Source organism: Anopheles arabiensis, chromosome 2 (assembly GCF_016920715.1).
Source record: "Anopheles arabiensis isolate DONGOLA chromosome 2, AaraD3, whole genome shotgun sequence".
NCBI lineage: Eukaryota > Metazoa > Arthropoda > Insecta > Diptera > Culicidae > Anopheles > Anopheles arabiensis.
This window is the reverse complement of record NC_053517.1, coordinates 34,155,969-34,183,039: the sequence shown is the minus strand read 5'-3', so window position 1 is coordinate 34,183,039 and position 27,071 is coordinate 34,155,969. Positions and strand designations below refer to the sequence as shown.

At 46.3% G+C, this 27,071-nt stretch overlaps 2 protein-coding genes across 11 annotated transcripts in view; one reads left to right on the top strand and one right to left on the bottom strand.

Annotated features, from left to right (window-relative positions):
* Window positions 1-7,399, top strand: part of LOC120897330 (atrial natriuretic peptide receptor 1) — a 39,572-nt gene extending 32,173 nt beyond the window's left edge. The window contains exons 13-14 of the mRNA XM_040302143.1: window positions 4,013-4,187; window positions 5,292-7,399. Of these exons, the coding sequence (XP_040158077.1) occupies window positions 4,013-4,187; window positions 5,292-6,067 (951 nt within the window). The 3' untranslated portion in view covers window positions 6,068-7,399. The remainder of the gene's footprint in view (window positions 1-4,012; window positions 4,188-5,291) is intronic.
* A 770-nt stretch (window positions 7,400-8,169) lies between these two features.
* The window catches only part of LOC120895460 (histone-lysine N-methyltransferase, H3 lysine-79 specific), a 43,065-nt gene continuing 24,163 nt past the window's right edge, over window positions 8,170-27,071 (bottom strand). For 3 of the 10 annotated variants that reach the window (XM_040298858.1, XM_040298859.1, XM_040298860.1), the window contains 5 exons: window positions 25,588-27,038; window positions 21,395-25,485; window positions 21,087-21,290; window positions 20,618-20,995; window positions 16,497-18,001 (listed from right to left, as the gene is read on the bottom strand). In XM_040298858.1, the coding sequence (XP_040154792.1) occupies window positions 16,650-18,001; window positions 20,618-20,995; window positions 21,087-21,290; window positions 21,395-25,485; window positions 25,588-27,038 (7,476 nt within the window). In that variant the 3' untranslated portion in view covers window positions 16,497-16,649. Of the gene's footprint in view, window positions 13,877-16,496; window positions 18,002-19,418; window positions 19,533-20,617; window positions 20,996-21,086; window positions 21,291-21,394; window positions 25,486-25,587; window positions 27,039-27,071 lie in introns of those variants that run through there. The other 7 variants (XR_005738327.1, XM_040298861.1, XM_040298862.1 and 4 more) reach the window with 7 other exon arrangements.

Genomic DNA, 27,071 nt, shown 5'->3' with positions numbered 1-27,071 from the left:
TTGGGTGTCTACATGGATGAGAGGCTGCAGCCAGGGACCGTGCCCGTATCATTAAAGGCGCGCAATGTACATGAAGAGCATTATAAACAGAGAAGATTATCCCCATTGCTAGATAAAATGACTCTGTCTGCTTTTCCTGCTCGCTTATGATGTTCATCAAAATATCATGATAATCATTGCTTTCCGAGAAAAGCATGTTGGGAGCAGGTGACGTGTGCAGCATCAGACATGATAGTCAATGCACACAGGTGACAGATATTGCCAATACTGCTAATCAAAAGCAATATCGATTGATATTTGGGCAAATCGGTAGTTACTGGAAGGCAAGCTTGTTTCAATATTCAGCCTTTATTTTTCAGTACAATTTCAACGATGGATGCTGCGAAGGCCTTAAACGTACAATATACTTTATTTTCCTGTTTCGTCTGAACTCAGTATTCTAGCTAAAGAAACACGTGCTTGTAAAGAAACAAGCTAGATTTTCCACAAATTTGGGGACTTTTTACATCAACTGCTGTCCTGTCAGATTGATTCCCTAGTCGACTGACTGACAAAACTCAACCAACACACAGAGGACCGTATCCCTAAGAATAAGAAACGGTTCGTGACAAACGTGTACCAATTCTAGGGAATGAATTACAAGTGAGCAGAAATAGAGAAAACATCCTACTGCCACCTGGCACGCATCAAAACATTCTTGCCATATCCCACCCATGGGGGGCCTTGCCGTAGGAAAAGTGTCGCCAAACGGCAATTAATTTTCATTTCGTCAACACGTCCTCGGAAACACTTCGTAAACACGGATGTCCTTGCCTACGGCGGGGGGGGGGGAGGACTTTAACTGAGCGTGTAGCTATAGGGCAGGGATGTCATGTGCGTCACACCCGTACTTTCATCTCCGCGATTGATGCCGCCCTCGAAAGCAATCGCAGCTGTATTCATGCAGATTTGAAAGCATTTTTTGGGAGTTGGAGTTGGTGATGATGGTGAAGGTTTTTTTCCGGTTGTTATTGCTGGAAAATCTGCCAGCGCGCGGTCGCGAACGGTTTGTCGTTGGAAGTAATGATTCAGCTGTTGCTGCTGCTCGAGACACATCTGGAGAGGATTTTTAATGGCAATTTTGAAACTTTTGAACAATTCATTGTGTGGTGTGAGATGTGTTAGCTTTGCTGTTGGCATACCCACCGGCGGTAGGATTGTTTGAACGAATGTTAGCAATAGATCACCATCAATGATATTTGTTACTTTTTGGCTACTGGTAGAGGTTGGTGATTGATGGTTTGTTCATCAGTAGTAGAGTCTGTTACTTAAACTAACTAGGTACTAGGGCCCGTGGTACAGTCGTCAACTCGAACGACTCAATCACATGCCCGTCATGGGTTCAAGCCTAGAATGGACCGTCCCCCCGTCGAAAAGGATTGACTATCCGCCTGCGTGGTAATTTTTATGTTCTTTCGATCGCAGAGGTGGTCGAATAAAACTCACGCGTTACTAATAAATTTACTAACGTATATTCAACTTCTTTGTTACACTTGGTGTTGGCTCCGAGCACGCTTCCTTGCTGACCGCTAGTTCTTCAGTGCGAGCTGGTGTTTGGCGGTCAACGTCCGTGACCGCGCAACCGATGACCCCCGGATCGATCACACGCATACATTGACGGATGACCATTTGCTGTCATCCGTGAGTTACCGCCGTGAATGAGTCTTGGCCAGGTTAGCTCACAACAGTAATGAATTAAGTCTCGAAAGCCTGTATAGGCCGGCATGTCCGCGTAGGACGTTACGCCAAATAGAAGAAGGTACTAGATATTGGTTAAGCGACCGTGACTGGTTCTGGACAGTCGCAGTTCTAGAATTGAAATAAGTTCAGTATCTGTAGTGAGAACAGTATCAGCTTCAGGACCGTTCTGTAGAAGTTCCGAGAACTGTATGGGCTCATGATCAATTCCAAAACCGGTATGAATTCAGGATAAGTTTCAGGATCACTACGGGATCAGAATATGTTCCAGCAGCAGCTTTGTGGGTTAAGAACCAACTCCAGAACTAATTCCTTTATAAGTCCCGACACCGGTATGGGTTTAAAATCAGTTCTACGAACGGTATAGGTTTTTGAAGATCAGTACGCAGTCAGGATATTTTCTAGGATCTATTCAAGAACGTGATAGGTTCCGAATCAGATCCCGAATGACCTTCATCTAATCAACGTTCATCGGTTCTTTATCATAAATATTTGTTAGGCCTGCTTAAGCATCTTACGCGTGAAATAAACGATCCTATCTCCTATGTAGCAGATGTTGTACTGTTCGATTGGTACGATCGGTAGTGAATTACGCGTCTGTTGTATGGTGGCCTTCGGCAGCACGGCCCCTAGACCGATTGGAGTCCATTCAGAGTAAATTTAGTCGCTTTGCTCTGCGGTCCTGGGGAATCCGGGGGGAATACGACTGTCACTGTGCGCTACTGGGTTTAGAGACGCTCAAACAACGCAACTGCTGTCTATGTGTTTGTGGCTGGGATACTCGATCACTCGAGCACTACTTTGAGGGCTCAACCTCTACGTTCCACCTAGATCGCTCCGTGCTAGACCGTTACTTAACGCGGAGGAGCGACGCACGTTTTTTGGCTCCTCCGATTCCTTGTTCCTGATTCCTTGTCCTCCGATTGTTATGTGTCGTGAATTCAATGCTTATCTGTGATCGTTACGTTCTCCTACCCGAGTGTCCTACAAAAAACGTCTTAATACACCAGGTCATTTATCTCCTCCAATACACATATGAACGTGAACCGTATGACCAGATCGTTCACGAAATGAACGTGCTACCCGTCGAAATAGATATCGTTCTAGTCTGCCAAATAATTTTCAACATGTTATAAACTAATTACATTCTTCTTGTGTAATGAAACCATTTACCATATAACCATATAGATATATATACCACATCAACTGAAATGATCCAATGAAACGCGATTTACGTTCAGTTCATCTAAATGAAAGTACTAGTACGTTCAAGTTCATGAAATTGAACTGAATTGCCTAAGCCTAATCCAGGCCTGAGCTGGAATCAGGTGCAGTTTCAGCACCGTTGTAGGTTTGGGATCAATTTCAGATTCGTTATGAGCTTTATAGGCGGAATAATTTCCAGTACAATTTAAGGTTAGGGTCAGTCCTAAGATCAATTTGGAATCAGGATATGTTCTAGGAACGTTATAGATTAGGGATCAGTTTCTCAGTTCATTGTCCCTTAAGCTGGGGAAAAGTTGAGCATGTCTTCATCATCAACATCCGTGATTAGTCCCAGGACTAACATATGTTGCTGAAATGTCAATCATATTCTCCAGGTTGATTTTTATCATAAAGAATACAAAATAATGTATGTGTCAGTTTCAATAACTCATTTTCAATTATGCATATGTATAATACTGAGAAGTTACGGCGGAAGTATATTTTACGAAAATCAGTTATATTCTTTAGAACTAATGCTTTAAACTTCGTATGAATCCCGGCATGTAGCGGCGTACAGAGTTGGACAGCTAATCTTGAATAATTTCTATAGCAAGATAGCAGATGCATAAGGAAGCATTCTTATATATTTTTTTGCTTCTTCAATGCCATGGGACAAGGTGGTAAAGTGATTTTGGATATGTTTTTACGCTGCATTAACCTAAAAAACAGGATTACTTTCGATGCAAATGTTGGATAAATAATGATAACAGCAATAACCCTGCCACTTATAGCACGATTTCAAACATATTCTTCAAAAAATTATCCTTTTTTAAGGTATATTGTATTGATGCATTAATTTATTTGAATTATACATCAAAAGAAAAATACATAATTTTTGCAACAACACGATTGAACGTCCACGAAAGGTAAAGACCCACAAAACAAGACAAATCGCTCATTTTCACCCTCACTGCGCTTCCATAGCACAGCACAATAAAGTAGCAACAAACGCTGCTCATCACAACCCATTCACTGACTCTTCCCATCCACCCGTTCTTCTCCACTGCAGGTCGAAACCATCGGTGACGCTTACATGGTCGTGTCCGGGCTTCCGGTGCGGAACGGTAATCTGCACGCGCGGGAAATCTCCCGCATGGCGCTCCGGCTGCTGGCGGCCGTCTACAAGTTCACCATACGCCATCGGCCGAACGAGCAGCTACGGTTGCGGATAGGACTGCACAGCGGTAAGTGTACACAGAGGGTGGATGGCGTCTTAAGACCGATTAGTAACATGCTTTCAAGTGCGCGCGAGCTTTTAACCGCTTTTGGGTCGCGACGCAACGGACTGGTGGCACGCGGGTGCAGTGACGCGTTGATAAGAAGTTTTGGAAACACGCCAGCAGCAATCATCAGCAAGGCAGGCTGGCCTGCCGGCACTGACGAGACATTCCTTACTGTCACCGACAGTAACCATCAAAATGACGGCGTGTGTTTTATTTTTAACGCACAAAATGGTAAATTAACAGCAGCAGCCGCCACCGTCGTCACAGTTAGTAGGTGTGAAGTTAGCAACTGAAAACGCTCCTTCAAGCAGTGGCGTGACGGTGGTGGTGGTACTGCTGATGCGATACCAACTTCCTGCGCAACAGATGGCATGTCAGCTTCCAGCACTCACCATGGTGGCAGACAAGCCTGGCAGGAGCAAATGATTGAAGAACTTTTGAAGCTAGCGCGGAAAGAAGTCCTCTGCCTGTGCGTGTCTAATGTGTGACGGTAGATTATCTTTGTGTTGGGAGAGTTTTGTTTGCTGGACTGTTGGTCTTTAATTATGTTTACGCTCAAAAGCAGCTCCTACAGGGGTTTCCAGGGGTTCTCATAGTTGTGGGACACTTCTATCTTATAGGAAATAAACTTCATACGTTGGAAATTGGACTCTATGGCTCCCTTTGAAATTCTGATTGGATTAGTCCAATAAGAGTGCTGTAGAGTCCAATTCCCATTACATTAAGTTCATTTCACGAAAGAAAAATCCAATAAAGTGTCCTACAGCTATGAGAACCCCTGAAAAACCCTGTAACAAGTGTGGGAAGAGATCATTCATAAGCAAGTGTTGGTGAAAATTGAAGAAGCAGCTGATAAGTTAAATAAAAACATTTAATAACATCATGCCTAAAAGCAAAAAATCATGACAAAGCAAATGTTTAATTACACATCCTGCCAACTCGCAGCAGTGGGACGAGTTTTCCCTCCCAAAATCATCTTCAACGCCCGTTAGTTGCTTGATTTATTTTTTTCTAATCTCTCTCTCTCTCTCTCTCTCTTCTTTTCCTCCTCCCCACTCCCAACAGGACCATGCGTGGCCGGTGTGGTCGGCTTAAAGATGCCACGGTACTGTCTGTTCGGCGACACGGTCAACACGGCCAGCCGGATGGAATCGAACGGCGAGGCGCTGAAGATACACGTCAGCCACACCACCAAACTGCTGCTCGACACCTTCGGCACGTTCGACCTGACCGAACGGGGTCTCGTGCCGATGAAGGGCAAGGGCGAGATGCTGACCTACTGGCTGAACGGTGAGCGGACCGAAGCGATCGCCGCCGCCCCGCTACCGAACGGACTGAAAGTGATGTCTCCCGCGGGGACATCCCCTGCATCGATCATGGCGAGCCGTAACGGGCCAACACTGCTTGCCACCGACAGTGTCCCCGCGTCCGATCCTCAGCAGCAGCCACTACTACTGCCAACGGCGACCAGTGCCAGTCAAGTGAACGGAACGGTCGCCTCACCACCGGCCGGTATCCTGATCAACCATCACAACCACCACCATAACAACAACCACAACAACAACAACAACAACAATAACAACAACAACTCACCCTGTAGCATCAACCACAACCACAGCAACAGCTCACCCAACAGCTGCCATAATCCGTCGGCACCGGCCAAAAAGCTCAACAGCGTGTCGTACAGCTTCGCGAAAGCGCCCGGCAACAGTAGTAGCAACAACAGTAACGGTGCCGCTGCCGCTGCCGCTGCTGCTGCGAGTGCGAAAGCTTCCAAACCAAAGCTCCCCGAGGTGGAGGCGTTACGTGGCGCTAGCGTTACGAAACCGTTACTTACTTGAACGATTCGAACGAACTGGCGTGAACGAACGACTGCAGACTGCAAAGAGAAATAGAGAGAAGGAGAGAGACAAGGGGGGAGCAGCGTCTGATTAATTATTTGTGATGTTATTTTTATTACCATTTTTCCCTCCTCTTTTGTACTTCAGGAGAAGGAACATTTTCATCCTGTAAAGGAGGCAATTATTTTGTTTTCTCACCAGAAAAAATGACACAAATAATGCAATTTAGCGTGTGTATGTGTGTGTGTGTCGTAGCTGGAAAACATGCAGGGATATTGTATTAAGTTTGCATCGTAATGGCAAGGAAAATTGTCAATTTGCTCTCAATTTTCTTTGTACCGAGACGGAGTATCTATCAAGGAGAGTAGGCAAAATGTGCTTAAAAAACCTTTGATTGCATCCCTTGCAACAACGACCCTTAAGCGTGTAACTGTGTAAATTGTGTGTTGTGTAGCTCACTGAATCGTGCTGTAATGATTGAAACAATGGCGTGTGCGAACGGTCCCGCACCTTGGTTTCCAAGGACGCCGATACCGCCAGCAACCGTTTGAACAAACAGGAGGAGAAATTCAACGTGTAAAAAGGTAATAAGATAAGGTGGGAAGGGAAGAGAAGGGAAGAAACACCCCCAAAATTCGATGTGTATAAAGTGTAATCCGGTAGAACAGTTACTAGAAGCGAGAGTGATTGTAATCCTTGTTTTAGTTATTGTGTGTGAATGTCCTCCATCTATAAAAGTATCGTAGTAGAGTACTTGTGTAAAAGAATTGTGCCACAATTGCAAACTGTTATGCAAAAACCGTTGGAGTTGCAAGACTTAAAACTGTTGTGAACTAAGGCGAAAGGACGTAAACAAAACAAATGGAGGATCACTCTAAAATTGTATTTTATGTTTATTTTTTGTAAGTGTACATGTAATGTAGTACAGTAGCAAGTTTTAACACTGTAGTAAGATGTAACGATGTGATGTTGATGTGAGAACGCATAGGAGAAGAAGAAGAAGAAGAAGAAGCAAATAAATGGAAAGAGAAAAGTAGAAACCGAACAGGAAAGAAAGCAACGCGCAAAATGCCATTTGTAAAGTAGTATACTTTGTGTAACAACAACAAACAAACAAACAAATAAACGAATCGTGTATGTTAACACGAATCAGTGTGTAAAGAACGTGCCAAGAGAGAGGGATGGAGGGGGGAAGGATTGGAAGCGAATGATTAAACTTTTCCTTCTGAGAAGTGTAATTGATTCCACCAAACTCGAAGGGAAAAACAAAATTGTGGTTGTGTATTTGTGCGACGCGAGCCAATAAAGAGTTGTATTTATGCATTAAACAAAGGTGTGTTTTTAATTTACTGTAGTAACACTTTTTTTGGAAAGAAAATTGAACATTATAATCCGAAAAAATATTAAAATTATTCATCCAGCACCAAGTGTACGCAATACGCTTCGATTGAGTGTGAAACGGTGCGCGTCGGTTAAAAAACGCGCTCGCCTGTGCAGCGCGAAATTCTACCAGGCGAGCATGCGAACGCACAGGTACCCGCAACCCGTACAGCGCAAAGAACAGGAGAGCGTGATCGGCGCAACGAGCACGGCGAAGCGACAAAACGACAGATTTGTAACAGGAGCGCATGCAGCGAAGGAGGTAGCAGCGTACCGATTCGCTGCCTGGTGCTGCTGCCGCCCCGGTACCAGCTGATTAGCGTGTAGCGTTTTGACCGTTTGTGTAGCAAGGTAGCATGATTCGAAGGAGGATGCTGCGTGTACTTACCCATACACACAAACACGCGCGCGAGCCAGTGTCATTGGTATGGTGGATCGCTGGACACTCACCGCACACTCGCATCTCTACTTGTGATATTTCGTTTGCGGGCTCTCGTTGCCATGGTATCAAGCCGTATTCGCGTAGCTCCTCCTTTCGGACAAAATGGCAAAATGGCGCAGTATAGAAATACAAATGAAACAACCGAACGAACCACCGTTTTTTGTTTGTTTTGTATAATATTTATATTTTGTCTGGCTTTCAATAATGTTGTAATTATTAATTATGTTTTTTCCTTCCAAATAAGATTACTTACATGTTAGATTGGGTTTTGCTTTCTGCTTTCTGTGTTGTTTTTTTTTGTTTTGTTTTGTTTGTATTTTGTAAATGCGGCCATTTTTAAACACGCATCTTCCTGTTACACGCTACACTCCACCACTACTGCTACACTTTCTCTCTTTGTTTTTGTGCTACACACTATATAGCCACTACTGTTCGTTCCCGCCATTATACGCTCAACTATAGCTTTACCTTTACTTTAGCTGTTCTCACACTACTCTCTCCCCGGGTGGCGCTTGTTGTTTAGCGGAGCAAGTGGACTTTCTTCGTATGCTTTGCGCTGTTCTTCAATGCCTACTACTGCTAGCAGTGGAGAGTTTTCTTCACCATTGCCCTGCAACCAAGGTTCATAGAAAAAAAAAAACAAAATGGGAGAAGTGCTCTTTTTCTCCTATTGCGAACACGTGTAAGCAGTTTGCGCATTAAAATAGTGCAACATATCGTGTGTATGTGCGCGCGGGCGCGCACGTGCACAAAAGAGATCGATCGTTGGGTACACAATCATAAATTTAAACTCTAATAGCATTCGTTTGTACACCATTTGCGTTTTCGAAGCTTTTAGTCGTGTTAGAAATTAAATTTAACACATCTTACACCACACCACATTGCTCCTCTACATTAAATATATCTCAAATTTAGGTCTAATTAGCAGATAAAGAGCATTTGCGCAACTTCCGCAACACGGTGCTCTGCGCGTGCAATTATGATACTATGTATAGATAATTTAATTTACACATGTAAAGTAGCGTAAAAGGCGAGAAACAAGTTCTAAAAAATGTTACAATTATCATTACAATTTAAAACACCTCCGCGCTTACAGCCGCGCCATGCACGCGTGTGAAATGAACTAAAATTTGAACTATTTGTACAGAAGAAAAAAAACGCGATGCTGAGCGGGCTCAACGCAAAGCGTGTGGCGGCTACATTCTTTTTTTTTTTTTCAATAAGAACATGGGACAGGTATTAAGGGTAACACAGTTCCTGGGGGAGACAGAATTATTCTCTCTTGCATTGTTACATTACGTTCCATAACAGAAGAAACAAGGGCCTACGTACATACATACACGCACACGCACGTCACATCCATCCATGTCTCTTTAAACCTTGCTAAAAAGCCCTATCCACATTCCTCCAAACTACCGCTTCTTGCATTCGTACATTCGGTTGGCTTTCTCTTTTTCGCTACTACGTTTGCTAATAGGGTGAGATTTATTTGTGTGTTTCACTATTGCATTTTGTGTTTCGTTTGTTTGTTTTTTTTCCTTTTCCTGCTTCCCTTTGCACATTACACATGCCGCAACACTTTTGGTCGAAACAAACCACTATTTACTTGTTGTTGCTGCCTTTACCTTCCTTTAGTCAGGATGTTTCCTTTGTCCTGAGATTTATTTTGCTTGTTTACTTGTATTCTTCATCCACTTTCTCTCGCTCTCTAAGTGCATTTCTTTGTTTTGTATGTTTTTTGGGTATGTGTGTGTGTGTTTGTTTGTTTGTGCATGTTTTCCCATTTGCTATATGCTACTTTTTTGCGTATTGATATTACCTGTAATTTGTTGTTTATTTGTGTTTACTTGTTATATTTTTTTATTATTATTTTGTATGGTTTTCGTTTACTTTTGTGTTGTTATTGTTTTTTTAAAAAGCTTCCTAAAGAAAGCTGGAAAGAATTATGGTTCCATGTATTCTCCTTCCGTATTAATCACCTCATCCTCCTTTTGTCGCATTATATGGGGTTCCAATTCGTTTTGTTTTGTTTTTTTATATAGAATAATTTTGGCATAGTTTTCTCCACCCATGCTAAACTGACTTGTTTTTTTTATTTTCCGTTTCTTTCATAAGCTTAACTCCAATGTAGAGCTGTAGAAAATAAACGGTTCCACCAATATCCAATCCTATGCAAAGGACGAGCTTGAGTAATGTTTGGTTGAATGGAAAATAATCCGAAAATTGTGTGCAGCCCCCCCTATCCCCTCCTCCGTTTCGTTATCCCATTCATTTGTGCCTATCTTATATACTCATTACATTACCACTACTGTCGCTCCCTCCCTTTCGACGGTTCGTATTTTTTTAACGCTTAAAGCAAAGGAAAATGATACGAAAACGCATACAACGCAAAAGAGAACGGTTAAAATTAAACGTTGGCGTACGCTCCCAACCACGCACGTGTAACAATGAAACATACGTATATAATTGGCTACTTATGCGCTAATCCGCTAACACTGCCTGGTTGCTCTTACACGGTTGGTTTTGGGAGCAATGAGAGCAACCCCAAAAAAGGAAAAGGAAAGAATATAAAGAAATATTACAAGATATAAGCAAACAAATGGATATCGGAACACCAATTCAACGGAAAACAGATAAAAAGGTAGATAAAGAATAGAATAAACGTCTGCAATAGGATAATAATAATAATAATAATGCGTAAACCTTAAACGTTACAGGGCGTTTTAACAAATAAATATAAACTGAAGTATAACTTAAGTAAAAGATAAAACAAAAGCTCCTCTTTCAAGTTGGTGTCCTTTGAGGCTGCGTTTTGGAGACGATGCCTGTTCGCATCGTTAGCAAACTACACACCATGTGTGTGTGTGTGTGTTTGTGTAATTTTTCCCCATCAACTCTTTCTCGCTTTCGTTCAGTTCTTGTTTGACTCTTCTTGATTTCTCTGCACATTTATCGCATTCATCGGTATGTTGTTTTTAGTATTCAGTGTAATAGAAATATATAACTTCTTCTTCTTCTTCTTCTGTTTCCATTGCATATGTTTCAACTCTCCTCCATTGTTACTTTATATTTCCAATTTCTTCCCACGTCCTATTTCACTACGCCTTGCCCGGAGCTCATATGAAGCGGACCGTTCCTTTTGCCGTGCTGCTGTATGTACACACGTTGCGCCCAACTAGTGTACTAACTGTCTTTAAAACTACTACCCCTTTGTTTACCCTTTTCTACAGCTAATCGCTTCCTCTCTTTCTCTCTGTCTGTCTCTCTCTCTCTTCATCCTAACACGCATGAGGTTTAATATTTGCTTCTTGTTTTCTTTTGCTTGGTGAAGTTTGTTTGAAGGTAGATGATTAGTGAAGTTTTAATTCCAGTGTAAGCCCAACAGGAGTACAGGATAAGCCTATTTGTTGCCCTGGTTTGAAAGTAAAACTGTGCGCGTGTGTGTGTGTGTTTGTATAAATTGCTTCCGGGGTATAGGGGGAGAAGAAAATGCATCGAAAAATGTTTTCGCCCCATTAATTAATTCGTTAGTCGTTAGGTTTTACATTCGGCGCGTACACACATCGACAGAATAATCATACGGTGGCGCAAAGCTACTACAAATCGTGTACTAAAAATAAAAGGAAAAAAAAACAACAAAACCACAGCCATTACCAGCGTAATAATGAAACTAATCGGACCGAAAGTTAGGCGAACGGAGTGGCCACCTCACCGTGAGGAGGGGGTCTTTCCCTTTTAAGTCTAAACGATAATTAGTAGTAGTAGTAGGTAGGTTGGGCAGTTCAAATGTGAAAAAAGTTCAGTCTTTCATCTTCGCCAAACAGAAGACGCACACGTACGCATACATAAATCATTACTCTATCACTCTCTCTTTTTCCTGTGAATAATGAATTTCCACACCTTTTTATGTTCTAACGAAATAGATCGTTTCAAACTGCATCACGCGTGCTAAAAACACACTAGGTACTAATCGTCTTTCTATGCACGAGGACGAGCATTAAATCAAAATCACCAAACATTGTTCTAAAAACGTCATCAAAGCAACCGGGCTGTATATCAGTTTGTTTAGACACACACACACACACACACGCACATGTCTGAACTGGATACATGGCGATGAATCACTAATAAATGGCAGTTACATAAACGCACCGTTACACGAAAGTATAAATTCCATGGCCGTGAGGAGGGTGGTAAATCTGGAGACAAAAACAAACGAGATTCTACACAATCTCCTTCACGATTGAACTATATTATACTAAATCGCGGAAATGTTTTGCTCTAAACAAAAAATCGAACGCTGCTGGACGAAATTGGTCTAAATGGTTAAAATTATTTTGTTGAGCAACTCTCCCATTTCATCCATAGAAAAAAGGAAAATGTTAAACGAACCCCTGTTTGTCTTTACTAGGAACTTAAATTTGAACACAACTATTTACGAATAATTTTAAAAAGCCGTAAAAGATAGACCCTTTCAGTCGCTTGGCCCTAACTCGATCCTCGTACGCTTATTGTTGCATGTGAAGAAGCTTAGTAAATGGACACACTCATAATCAAAAACTGATGCACAGTTGTGTAGTTTTGCTAACGCCAAATAAACGCTAATATCGATGCGCACGCACGCATGCAGTTAAGCATTGTGAGCGCGTTCGTCCCGGGAGATGGTTGATGTGAGGTGGTGGTAGATGATGGAACCTACGCAAACCGTTGCCAATTTTCGAGCACAATCAATCAGGTCGTGGCTGTGTTGGTTCCCGATCGACCGGCCCCACGCGTCGATGCCGCCGAACCGGACGACGCATTCAAGTGCTCGTCGTCCCAGTTCCAGTCCTTGCCCTTTGGTCGAAATTTGGCCGACTTATGTTTGTGGTGGTGTTGTTGTTGTTGTTGTTGCTGTTGTTGCTGTTGCTGTTGTTGCTGATGATGATGCTGAGCAGCGTGATCATCATTACGCTTGTCCCCAACAGCAGGCCCGATTGGCTCAGCGGACATACTCGTGGATGATGATGGAGCAGACGCATTGCCAGCATCCATACTGCCGCTGTGCGGAGCGTTCAGGGACGCAACCGTATGATGATAGTCCTGCTGGTCCATCGGTACATCGCCACTGCCGCTTATCGCACTGTTACGTCCACCGCTCAGACTCTCCTCGTACTCCTCCCAGTTGCGTTCGCGGAACTTCTTCTTGTAATGCTTCTCCGACGACGACGAGGACGACTTTGACTGGCGCTGGTACTTGAGTGGAATGCCTAAACTGCTGCTGCTGTTGCCACTGTTGGAATTGTTAACGGGCGCAGCACTGCCAGCTGCAGGCGGCACCACACCGTTATTATTACCACTACCGGCCACCGGTGCTATTCCACCGACGACCGGTGGATGCAACAGGGACGGCTGCATAACCGTTGACACTGCCGAAGTGGTAGCACCGCCTGCGATTGCGGTACTGCTTGCGGTGGGATGCCCGAACAGCAGCGGTGGGCTCGACGTAGGGCTCGGCGTGCGCGGTAGCCCGACGTCCGAAAGCGGCGGACTGTCCACTGGTTCGGCCGGGGACGATTTTATGATCGGTACCATGTGCTTCATCATCAACCCGCCGGGAACGCCTGCGTGGCCTCCGACGCCGTGCGAACCGCCGCTTCCACCACCGTGGCCACCGGTGACGCTACCGATGCTGCTGGTGCTGCTGTTGCTGCTGCTGCTGCTACTGATGCTGCTGCTGCTGCTGCTGCTGCTGCCCACGCTGGCACTGCCCGGTGGCACATCCAGCTGCGACGATGACGACGACGACGACAGGAACGTGCGGCTGTGGTCGCTCTGATTGATGCCACTGTCCGGTGAGGTGGTACAGCTGGCGGACGACGCCGGTGCGTCCTCGTTCGAGCGGCGCGTCTTGTCCAGCTCGGTCGAGGCGAACGCTACCAACCGATCGAACCCGGAGCTAACGCGATCGTGCCAGCTCGATTCATCGTCACCGATCACCACATCATCTGGGAGGAAAGAATTGTTGCGAATTAGTAAAAGCAGTTGACACAATTGGGAGGGAAATGGGTATGCAGCATTATTTTACATCAATCACGCAAGCAAAATTATAAAACGTAGTAACAAAAAAGAAACATAGGACAATCTTTTTCTTATAGTTGGGTGATTTTAATTGACGGTGTGAACGAAACAAAACATCCTATCCATTCGAACTATTCAAACAAAAACTTTGAATAAGAAAAAGAATATTAAAATGAACCTCAAATAAATACTATCAAACAGTAAAAGGGACTGCAAACGAAAACAAATAAATCGAAGCAATATATTGAAATGTAAAATACTCAAAAACAAAGTTTAAAAAAATCTTTGACCTTCATTTAAAAAAAACGTACACGATTATATTAAATTTTTGAAATGAAATGAAATGAAATGAACAACTAAATGAAACAACATAAAACACAACAATCATCAACAAAAAACTACCACCACCACCACCACCCAAAACACATCAAAACGGGGAAAAGTAAAAAAAAAGTTGATTACAAAACTATATCGCAACACACAGAAATAATAACTGGTTTCGCTTGCTAGTAGTAGTTTTGTTACTCTAAAGACTACTAATGGTTACACTAAAACTATATAAACACTCAGCTAAATAAAACCGCAACCAATATATACCAATATCTATATTCCAAATTCGGATTACACACTATTACTGCACAACGTTTTCGGTAGAAAAAAGTGTAATGATTAGATAAACAAATAACTAGCTAGTGCGATGTAATAATAAAATGCTGTGTGCTTGCTTGCTTGCTAGGCTTGCTTGTGTGCTGGTGCTAACGAGGTGTGCTTCTTAAAGTAAATTTGGCAACGGCTAAGCAGTATCTATCTATCTTTGTAGTTGCAACAAACAATCGATTACTAAACACAATCGTACGATTCAAGGTAAAAACACACGGTAGATATAATGTGAGATTTTTTTAAAATAAAAGGTTTAGAAGAACATAAAAAGGATAACAAAAAGAACACATTTATCAGATCATGCAAAATAATGAAAGGGAAAATGAAAGGACTTGTTTTTACTCTCTGCGCGTTCCGCACACATGTATGTGCGCACACCATTACAATGGCAGCATTATCGTTATATCATTGATAATGTACTGTAACACAGTACTACACTGTATGCATTACACAGCCGTACTATTTGCATCCTAGTAACCCGCCGCTCTCATTCGCACTCGCGCACCATCCTGTTGTTGCCTTTGTTATCAAGTTTGCCATTACGTTCCTGTTGGTTTCGTACTGTGAGTAAGTATAGAGTCCGCCTAGTCTAGTCTGTTAGTATCAATTGTATCTCACTTTTTCTTTGTTTTTCTCCCTCTCTCTCTCTTTTCATACTCATTCAGTGAGCTTCTTTATATACAACTTATCTGTTTTTTTCTTCTTTTTGTATTGTTTATTATATGTTAGAAAAGATGAATTTAGAAGAAGGAAAAACATGGTAAAGAAAAAGGGTAAAACGTGTAAATGAGGTAAAACTAATTGTCAAAAAGAAGTTAAACATCCCAAACTTGATGAACCATGATGTCAATGATAGAAAATAGAAGTAATAGTAATAATAATAATAGAACAAGAGCAACTCATTTTGTTATTATTTCAACAATATTACACCCTACTAAAATGGATAAAAACTGTTTTTGTTTTAGTTCTGTTTATCGTATTTTTGCTCTTTAATTTTTTTTTACTGTTTTTACATTATTCTAGCTTTATGTACACTACATGGTTATTTTCTCTTTGGGGGTTTCTCTTTCTCTCTCTCCACTGTGTACTATTTGTTCTATGTATATGCAATTGTTGTGTTTCTGTTGTAATGAATGATGAGTTTCTACTAGCACCGGTGTGGTATATACAATTGATTAAACCTCTTTTTTTGTGTTTTTAATCATTTTTTTACATTTTCCTATTACTTTCACCACACAAAAAAACACGAAACAAACACACAACCAGATGATGAAAGGTGATCTCCACACAGAGTGATAACACACAAACGGTAAAAAACGGATGGAAAGTGTATGTTTTGTTTCCCTTTCTCATGCCGCTGAACAGTCATTTGAACAGATGCATTCAATCAGATGCTTATGCGTTTTCCTTTTTTCGTGGTATTGTTTGTGCAAAGTTTTATTAAATTTTTTGGTTGTGTTGCAATCCTCAATCTGTTAACGATTTTTTGTATTCTATTTAAAAAAAACCGGTGCTTCTTTTTGCTGTTAATTGTAAAGATGCTTATCAATTATGCCTTTTATGGGTTAGAACTGATGAGTTGTACTGATGTTGTTTTGCGAACCCGAACCCTTTACCCCTTTCCTAGCTGAATTTGATTTGCAATTTTAAAAAAAATCAACCCGACTGAATGATGTGAGTATCGTTTTTTCAATAAAATCGATGAGTTTGTCGACGAAATAATTTGTCTTTATTCTATGTATGTGAGTGTGTGTCTCTCCCGTGTGTCTTCTTAAACTTTTCAGCGTAGCCTACGGAACTTACCTTGTGCGACATATAGAGTTAGCTGTAGCTGTCTTTTTAAAGGGATGCGGGTGGTTTCGGGCACCCTTCCATTACCTGCCAGCATTGGCCGGAAGCTGATAGCACAGACAGACAGACCAGGATGGACAGGATGGATGGATGGATGGTGTTAAAGTGTGTGTCCGTGTTCAACAACGAAAACAGTAAGAAAAACCCCCCGTTCGTCCGCGTCCACACGTTGCGCTGCGTCACGCGTCATCAGTTACCATCGGAGAGCGTGCGGCTTGGCTCACTACTAGCAGCACCGCTAACCGATGCGATTCCGTCGCCGTTCGTTAGGATGGGCTGAGGGAAGGAAGCGGGCGTTGGATGCAGTGGAGACGTATGCAAATGTTGCTGCTGCTGCTGCTGCTGCTGCTGCTTTGGCAGTGGCCGCTGAGGACGCTGATACTGTTGTTGCTGTTCTGCTGCATTGGTGGTTGGTTTGTAGCTGGTTGATGTCAGCACATCCCGATACTGGCCACCCGGGACGGTAATAATCTTGACCGCAGTTGCATTGTGGCATAGCGGTGGCGTTGATACAGCCAACGCTTTGCTGCCAGCAGCAGCACCAGCAGCAACAACAGTACCAGGATCGGCATGAAGGATGCTCATCTTTGAAGAAGTAGAAACCCGACGACGACCAACTACGGTACCCAGGTTACTACGGGAAAGCGTTACACTAGTGTTACTGGTCCGTTCACCACCATCACCACTATCCACGCGTCTTCCTCCCTTGCCGGCACTGGGCGGACACGGTGGTGCTACAACAATCAGTTCCCGGTCACCGACAGCAGAGCCACCCGAATTACTACCACTATTACTACTACTACTACATCCACCATTGGAAAGATCAGTCCTGATCTTGATGGCAGTCCCGGTAGCATCACCAGCCGCCTTCGCTTTATCCGTCCCTTGTGGTGGTAATGGATTCGATTTCATCGCGCTAAGTATTTTGTACACAACCGGTTCCACCGTCGATCGTCCGGCAGCGGAACCCTCCGGTACGCCCTGCCCGTTCAGGGACAGATCGGTGGTACTGATCGTTACCGTGTCGGGCGACCGGCCACCATCACGGCCGGTGGTACACTCGATCGTACCCGTTACGCTGTTGATAATGATAGTGGTAGTAACGTTAGTTGCGCTATTAGCCTTGCCACCGGTTGTCGCTGGTCGCGTGGAAGAACGCACACTCGATGATGCTGCAGCTGCGGCGTTTGCTGCCATTTTAGGTAAGTGAGAGGAGAATGAGGAAGAGGAAGCTTCCACCAATGCCATCGTCGTTCCGGCAGGAATTGGTAGCGGCTTGTTTGCGGGAGGGCTCTTCTTCCCGTCGACTGTTGCAGCAAGTGCCACCGGCACCGAACCAGCGTGTGTGGTGAAAGGGTTAGCGGTCCATTCATTGCTGCTACTAGTAGCGTAAGAAGCACTGCCACCGACCGTACCAGCTGAAGTAGGAGTAGTAGTAGTAGTAGTAGTACTTGTTGTCGTGGTAGTAGAAGAAGTAGTAGTAGCAGTAGCAGTGGCAGAGGTAGTAGTGTTGGTAATTGCAGTTGCGTTCAGTCCGTGGCCTAAGACCAATATATATACATACACACATACAAAGTGTTTATACAATATTTACGACTCAGTTGAATGGTGGTTATGCTCGGGCGTTTATGCTGATCGTGCTCAAAGCTTAACTCTTACCCCACCCTCCCAGCGTCCCTAACTCTAGTACGCATTATGGTGCGGGGAAACATTCACTCCTATGCGCGCGCTACGTACACACGACGCTTGACGAGCGACAGGATTCTTAAAAGCTCCTTCTGCTTGCACATGATACAATTCCCTATAATATCCTGCATTTGTTTAGCATTGCATGAAGCATGAACAGGTTGTTAATTGCTAGCGATCGGAGGACATAACATACACGCAACGCTCCATTTGCAGATTTGGAATGTAACGAAAATGTTACGAAATTTTCGAAAGGATTTCGTAAGGAAAATTAAGAAAAGTATTAAGGAACGTATCAACATGTTGGGATATGACTGCATGGTTTGAAAATCAATGAAATTTTACTGCAGAGGTAAGTGTTTAGCCAATCGGTTTAATATAAACTATAAAATAAATAAAATACTAAAGCCGGTATGTGCAACAATAGCTCTAACTACTTCTAAAAATTTAAGAAAACAATTTATGATTACAAAGACATTTACGAAACACGTCTTGAATATTTAAACTCGTCTTTTCAACATTTCTAAGCTAAGAGTGGAACATAAAAGACAAATGAAATTATATAAAAAAATCTAACGGCAACTATTGAGACATCCACAATAAAACAAAACGATGAGTAAAAGCTAAAAATGTGTCGAATGATTGACAATAAACATTTCGAAAGAAAGTGGTACACAAGAGAGATGATTCAGATGGTACGAAGGAAGTGCGCACGCGCTACTAGTTTAGGTTTGAATTTTTGACGATCAAAATTATGTGCTGAGTGCTGCGTGCGTGTACCCCTGCCAGATTGGATTATGTAGTCGATTAACATCAACCTGGTCCCGAACGGAGTTCAGCCAAATTTAATAGGATTAATTATCAACAGCGCAGAAGTGTTGAGATGATGTGTTAGTTAAAACGATTCATAAAAGCGAAAACTCTTTTTCTCGCTTGATTGTTTAGCAAATAGTTGTTAAAGCATATTTCAAAAGACGAATGGAAACAAACCATATCAAACGGTGCATGGCTAGTGTAAGCTCATTGCGTGTTATGATGTGTTAGCACAGAGAAAGTAAACCAATCATAGCCACAAACAACTCAACACACGTCCGCGGTAAGAAAAAAAACATTTGTCCAAAAGGTTGTGATGCAAAAAAAAAGCCAAACGTGTCACCGACAAATGGTGCTCCAGCACAGCAAGATGATGAAAAAAAAACAAAACAACAAACGGAAAACACACTCCGACGGAAAACCAAAAACGTAAAATATCACAACAGTACTTGTACCTACTTCGAAGGGAACAGACGAAGGAAGGGCGGGAGTCGATATCTAATCGCTCGCGAATCGTGCACTATCGACAGAAGAGGAGGTAGCACTAATGGTAGTAGGTAGCAGTAGTTCCTTCTGGAACGTAACGAAATAAATCAAAAGTAAATCTATTAACAAACGTACTGAGTGTGTGTGTGTGTACACAGCGACAACCGGGCAAGGTGCGTATGCGCGTGGTGGTAGTGGCATGCAACACACAGCGCGCCATATTGTTAAGGTTTGCAGTAAGTGCTAGAGAGAACGTAAAAACTTAGCGTGCATCCTTTCTATTGCACCAAATTCCTTCGGCACACAACTCTGAACTTTTCTCTTCGTCAACCCTCTCTCTCACTCTCTCTATTTATCTCACTATTGAACGCAGTGAAGAACGCACAGTTAAAAAGCGGAAAATGATAGGTTACACAGTCATGGGTAAAACAAGGAACATGGTAAAGCAGGAGGATATTTTAGTTACAGTCAGAGTATTTGTCACCGAAAATTATAAATTATATTTGGGAACATTTCAAATTTATTGGCGTTGATAAACAAAGAGTAATACTAATTGTAGTGTGTATTGATTAAAATTAAAAATTACTGATATTGTATTAAATAAATGAAATAATAAATGAAATAATGAAATAATAATCTCGCTTAAAAATAGACGTTAACAAAAGGTAGAACAAAAATAACTTGAATCAATGAATTCGGTAAAAATACTATAACACGGTATGAAGATATCAAGATAAAACAAATCAACTACCTCAAACAGGTTTCTTTTGTAACAAAGTGTTATGCAGATTCATAATAAAGGTAAACATACTTTTTAAATTTAGCACTAACAGCCAGACCGCATGGCTTGTGATAGAGGTAATTTAACAAAACAATGTTAGCACGGGCGCGAAGATGAGAGGTTGAAGAATTCAACTAATGTAAAACACTTAGCACAAAAATAATAATAATACATCTCACAAAAAAGAAAATGCTGAAAGTTAGCAATGGATGGCAAAGGAAACTAGTACGAACGGAACAGTGTAAACAACACATCACCAATCAATCCGCTACTGCAGGCAAAATGCATTACCAAGCGTTAAATGAAATGAGCTAAACGTTATACGCAAAAGGTGTAAGATCAACGTCAAAATGTCAATGTACAAATCGTGATCATCCGACTGCATGCTTACCGTCTACGTCGTTGCGCGAATGGTGATTGTGCCGCACGTGCAGCTGATGGTGATGCCGTCCATCGTCTACCACCGACGACAGCGAGTTTATTTCCGGGCTCATTACCAGCGGCGGTGCAACGAGCAATCCGCCACGGACAGCGCTGTGGCCGACCACGCTGCTGCCGGGTACGGCACCGCGCGGTACGTGCAGCATATCCGCATCCGGTCCACAATCCATTCCACCTGCCGAGGCGGACGTCGTATAGAGCATCTTCGGTGGCCGCGTGCCGGCCGGATGTTCCACGATCGGTGAGGTACGTTTCAGGGCATGGTGATGATGGGATGACGTCGAGGACGATGACGATGTAGAAGATGAGGATGATGATGAGGTGTATTCTAGAAGGGAAATAAAGTAAAGCAAACATATGAATGGTTATAAAAGCGCAAAATCATTTTGTACGAAAAGTCCCCAGTGGTGGTCACTTACTTTCAGACTTAATGTGTGCAGTTTGTACTATCTGAAGGCTTCCACCGTGGATATTGCTATTGGTACTGTTAATGCTGTTACTGCTACTGTTTATCGTTCCGGAAGTACTATGATGGATGCTCAGATCGCGCCTATGACGCTCTTCGTCCTCTTCCTTGATCTTGAGTGTTGCGATTACGCGTGCTTGCAACGATGCGGCAAGTCCTACAACAAAACAGGACACGAATTCAACGTTAGTGGCATGCTCTACACATTCTCAGACTACATTATCTAACACTCTATTTTACTTCATGCAACCCATTCCTTACCTTCCAAGGGTGGCCCACCGTTTAGGCGGTCCATTCTGTTGTCATCCATTGGGATCATTTCGCCACGAGAGCGGGAAAGCATTCCCGGCTCGTTCATTACCACCGAACCGCGATGAAGGTCCACCGGATGGCTTGCACGATGCATCGCTAGCGGTGCATGCTGATGGTGCATTTGCTGCTGCTGATGATGATGCAAACCCATAGCCGATGCTGACATTGCTGACGGCGAAGGTGATTGAACTGGATGTTGCAGATGTTGTTGCTGGTGCTGTTGCTGGTGCTGCGGGTGCTGTTGGTGCTGCTGCTGCTGCTGATGCAACTGTTGCTGTCGCTTATTATGCTCGTCGGTGAAATACGATTCCAGGTACGGTTTCATATCCGCTCGCGGCAACGCCATGTAAGGCATTGGTTCACCGGAATGATGGCGATCGTGCCCACGGGACGTAGACTGCTGATAAACCGCACCGGGACCACCGGCAGCACCACTACCTGGTGCCGTCGAGTACTGCTGGTGATGCTGCTGCTGCTGTGAGGAACCACCACCACGCGGCGATACGATTGTACTCGGCACAGCTGTTGTGCCAGCTCCCTTTTGATTTTTACTATTGTATGCCGATACCTGCACCAACGAGGCCAGATTGCTTTGACCGTGCAGATGGTGGACGGGTGACTTGCTGCCAGAATCTCCGACACTGCCCGGTCTAGAAATGGGGCTGTACGTTCCGCCGCCGCTGCTTCCCGGCGGTGGTGGCCCGCCCGCTGCTGCGTGTCCTGCTTCCTCCAGCAGCCGAATGCTTACACGCTCGGGACGCTGCACGTGCGTGTTGATCACCGTGTTGTTACCCGATGCCGGAGGAGCCGACGAATTACCGGACGCGGCAGACGATTGCTGCTGCTGCTGATGGGAGGACATGTTGATCGCCGCGTTTATGATCGACTGGTTGGATATCTCCAGCGTACGTTCAATTTCACCGTTCACCAGATCGCCAATCGTTTTAACCGTGCCCAGTCCGCCACCACTACCACCAGCGCCAGGTCCTCCGCTCACCGGACCACCAGCGGCCGGTCCTCCCGCCGATGGGTGGGTTAACTTCTCCTGGGACAGATGTCGACGAAGGGCCATCTTTGCCGGCGACACTTGCGTGTAGTCGGGCTGGGAGGACGTCGAGCCGGGGCGCGAATTGTTTCCACCGTGCTGCTGCCCGGATCCTTGCGATCCAACGCCGGGCGAATGTGTCACCAGCGGGATCGGCTGTTGCTGTTGCCCACCGTACCGTGCCCCACCACTACCCACCGCAGACGCTCCAGCGGATGCCGGTCCGTAGTCGGCCGCCGGGATGCTGTCGAGCGAGTTGGTTGACGAGCTGCGCGAATGGCTCTGCAGCGACACCGCCGACGTGTCGAGCATTGGTGGCCCATTGCCGGCCGCACCACTGGGCCCGCTTGCGCGCGGATCGTAGCGGAAATTTTCCGGCGCCTTAAACTCGAGCATTTTTCCATCCACCAAGGACGGCGGCATGCCGCGATGATGATGCTGATGCAACGGATGATGCGGATGGTCGATCGGTAAGCCACCGCCGTGGGCGGCGGCAGCGTACAGCATGGCACGCTCGCGCTCCTGCTGCTGGATGATTTGCTGGTGCGTGCTCAATGCGGACGAGCCCGGCGAATGGTGACTCATACCGGCCACGGGTCCGCCCTTCTGATAAGGATACTTCGAACTCGGTGAGATCTTTGTCGAGGCGCTGCCAGCGATACTACTCGCTGGCGGCCCGGTGGGATGCATTTTGTACGGAGACGTTGGCACGGGCGAGGTCGAAATCGAGGTACTGGCATTCAGATGGTGTGCACCGCTGGTGATTACGTTCAGCATTCCCTGCTGCTGCTGCTGCTGCTGCTGATGTTGATGCTGCTGTTGCAACTGGTAATGCTGGTGCTGTTGCTGCTGATGATGAAGAGATTGTTGCGCATGAGGATGGTGAGGATGATGGAGCAGTTGCTGTTGCTGTTGGTACTGTGATTGACTGACCTGATGTGGATGTATCTGCTGCTGATGCGCCGGATTGTGCGCCGAAGGGCTGGGCCCTCGCCCACCGGACGACGAGCGAGCGGACATATCTTGGGCGACCACCATCTGGTGTGGATGATGCGACCCTGCCCCGGGAGAGGATTGTAGATAGACCGTCGTCTTTCCGGGACCGGCAGCCGATCCATAGCCAGCCCCCGATGCAGATGTTGCTTTCAACGGTGATCCAGCGGGCTCCATTGTTAGCGGCTGATGGCCGCCGCTTCCACTGCGATGATGAGCATCACGGTGGCCAGCACCAGGCGATGGGCCAGCCGGTGGAGGTCCAGTTACCGTTAAGGACACTGGCGCCGGTGCCGAGCTTGCTGTGTTTCCCGTTTTGGGGGATCCTTGCAGTACGGAGGTGATGATACTCTTCAGGCGATCCTCGAAGTTGACCACCTTATGCGAATCTTGCAACTTTCCGCTGCCACCACCACCGCCACTACCCCCACCACGTCCTGTACCGCTAGCACCTTCGGCGGCGTTCCGTCCACCACCGCTATGATGCTCGTTTGACGCAGTGCCAGGTACGTAACACTTCGGAAGCGACCCACCGCCCGTAGGTACAGATGGTGGCACGGCCCCACTGGGCCCCCCACTGTTGCTACGATGATGATGGTGAGCCTTGTTGATGGTAGAGGCCGGCGCAGGCATCAACGCTGTATCCGGATGGTGTAGATGAGGATGGACAGGTGGTTGCGACGGTTGCGAGTGCGGCTGTTGATGATGATGAGGGTACGGCTGCTGTTGTGGAGCTGGTGCGCCCACTGTAGGTGGGTGTGCAATGTGCTGCGGTGCCGCAGTACCGGCAGCTGCACTCGATCCGTGGCCAGCGGTGACCACGGGGGCGAGTTTGCCCTCGCTGCTACGTTCTTTGGAAGCGTGTTTGCCGGCAGCGAGAAGCTTGCCCGCCTCGATCTGCCTGCCCGTTTCGAGTATCTTCTGGGCGAGGATCTCCGGATTGTTCTCCTCAATCTTGCCAATGTCCGGTATTTCGGGCCACTCCTGCGAGCGGGTTCGATTTTCGCGAGACTTTCGCTGTGCCGACCGCGAAGATCCACCACCGGATCCTTGCTTCGTCGGCGTGGACGGTACAGTCACCGATGCCGACCCAACGCCTGCCATTGGTGGAGGAGGCAAGGGCGCAGCACTTCCGGGGACTCCTACCGGTCCGGCAGCAGCTCCTGCCGGTAGCGTGCGGACAGGGTCGGACGTGTGTTTGCTGGTGGTAGTGCCGTTCGGATGGATGTGTTCGCGTTCTCGCCCACCGCCAATCGTAGCCGGGTGCAACTGACCCGCGTGCCCGTACTGCTCCCGATCACGCACTTCCGTCGCTCGAGCAACCGAAATGATCGTCGACGTGGCAGCAGCAGCAGCCGCAGCAGCCGTAGACGACGCACTGTTGTGATTGCTGTTTGGCGCTGTTGTCGATAAGCCCACCACCATCGATTTGCGCTCCTCCGTAAGCTTTTCTATCAGATTCAGCTCCGTTTCCAGATTGGAGACTTGTGCGTACAGCTTCTTGCGCTGCGATAGCGTGCTGGCAATCGCTTTCAGGACGAGCTCGTTCGAGCTGGAAGAGGTAAGCTCAGCATCCTCCTGCTTAATGTAGGGCTGGTGCGGGTGTAGCTGCTGGTGCTGTTGCTGTTGCTGATGCTGCTGCTGTTGCTCGACCGTCAGCTTCGTAAGATGCTGCATCACCAGCCGCTTCTGCTCCTGCTCGATCACGTTCACCTGGTTCTGCAGCTTGGCAGCCATCACCTGCAGCTCCTTATGCCGGCCGACGATCTCTTTCGCCTTGCACAGCAAATCGTTCTGGCTGGTCGTGCTAATGCCCAGCTCATTCATGCGTGCCTTCAGCAGTGCCACACTGTCGTCGATCAGCACCTTAATCTGCTTCTCGAGCTGGCCGGCCCGATTCATCAGCCGCTGGTTGCGCTCCTTCTCCCGGTCAAACTGCTGCTGCACGTTGTCTTTGTACGATGGCTTCCGCATCGCTTCGATCGTCTTCATAAACTGAGTCCTTAAATAACGGAGAAAGAAAGAAAGAACAATGAATTAAGTTGACTCAGAGAGAGAGAATAACCACATCATTACTTGCACCAAAAAAAACGGATCCACTTACTTGTACAAGTCGAGCAGTATTTGTAGCGCGTACGGCGTCTCCGACGGGGCCTCCGGAATGTCCAGTTCGTTGTGCTGCATATCGCCCGCCAGTGATGTAAGCTGCTGGTCGACGCATCCCGGTGCCGGCGGCAACCGCTTGCCAATCATCTGTTCCGACGTGCTCAGCAGCGTCTCGTTGTGCAGCAAATCCAGCCCGGCAATGTTCAGCGGACGCCGCTGCCGTCCCTTGCCCTTAACGCGGCCCCGTTTCTTGCCGCCAGCCATCGCCGCCGCAGCTGCTGCGGCAGCCGACGCGGCCGACGTGCCAACGCCCATGTCCCGGTTTGCTGCCGCCGCCGCCGCTGCCGCAGCCGCAGCCGCCGCGGCACTAGCTGCCGCCAGTTCCGCCTTCTTGCCCGCCGCCTTGGTGCGGGTGATCTTTCGCCGCTTTTTGGTGGCCACCGGGATGCGGCCGTTCCGCAGGACCGGCGAATTGTTGTTCTCCTCCTCGGACGGACTCGTCTTACCCTCCTTGCCGCTGTTCCAGTCGGACCACGCTTTGCGCGTCGTCGGCCCGACCACGTCCGTGTCACTCTCCGACGTGCTGTCGTCGTTCGTGATCACCTTCGGATGGTGATGGTGGTGGTTGGTGTTGTTGTCCTTGCGCGACCGAGACGAGCGCGTCGAGTGCGAACCGCTGCCGCCTCCGCTCGTGCCGTCCGTATGGTTTTCCGTGCCCTTCGTTTTCAGCCTCTGAAAGTAGCGCTCCAGCTTCGTCCGGTCGATGATGTGCAGATAGTACGACACCGGCTTGCCCGTCCACGACACCGAGCCCCGCAGCGGGCTCATCTCGCTCACGTGCATGATCGTGCCGATGTCGCTCAGGTTGCGATCGGTGATGCGGAAGTTGAGCGGGCAGAAGCTTTTCGACGACACGATGCGGGCACCGTCCCGCAGGTCGGCAAAGCGCTCCTTCAGCTGATGGTCAACGTTCGGGCCGAACGCGAAGTTGTTCACGAACACGATCGTGGCGGAGGTGATCTTCTCCCGATACTCGTCCGCCAGGAAGTCGCCCTTGATCAGCTCGTAGTCGCCGTACTTCTTGCCGAACCAGCGCATCCACAGCTTGAACGTCGTGTTCATGCCCTCCGCATACTTGGACGGCACGTCCGCTTTCTCTATGCCGAAGCACACCTTTACCGGTGTCGAGGCGGCCATCTGCAGCACCACCTGCCCGACGCCCGAGCCCAGATCGACGAACACGTCGTCGGCCGTGATCTTCACCTGGTCGATCATCTGGCAGATCAGATCGAACGACGTCTCGCCGTACACCTCCGGCGAGAAGGGCTCGTACTGGTTCAGCTTCTCCGGCTCCACCACGGCCTGGTTGTACACCTGCTGCAGGATGTGCTTCAGCAGCCCGCGCGACGGGTAGGTAAACCGTTGGTTCGACAGCGATGTTCCCTTTTCCTGAAAGCATAATACAATACGTGAGTATCACAC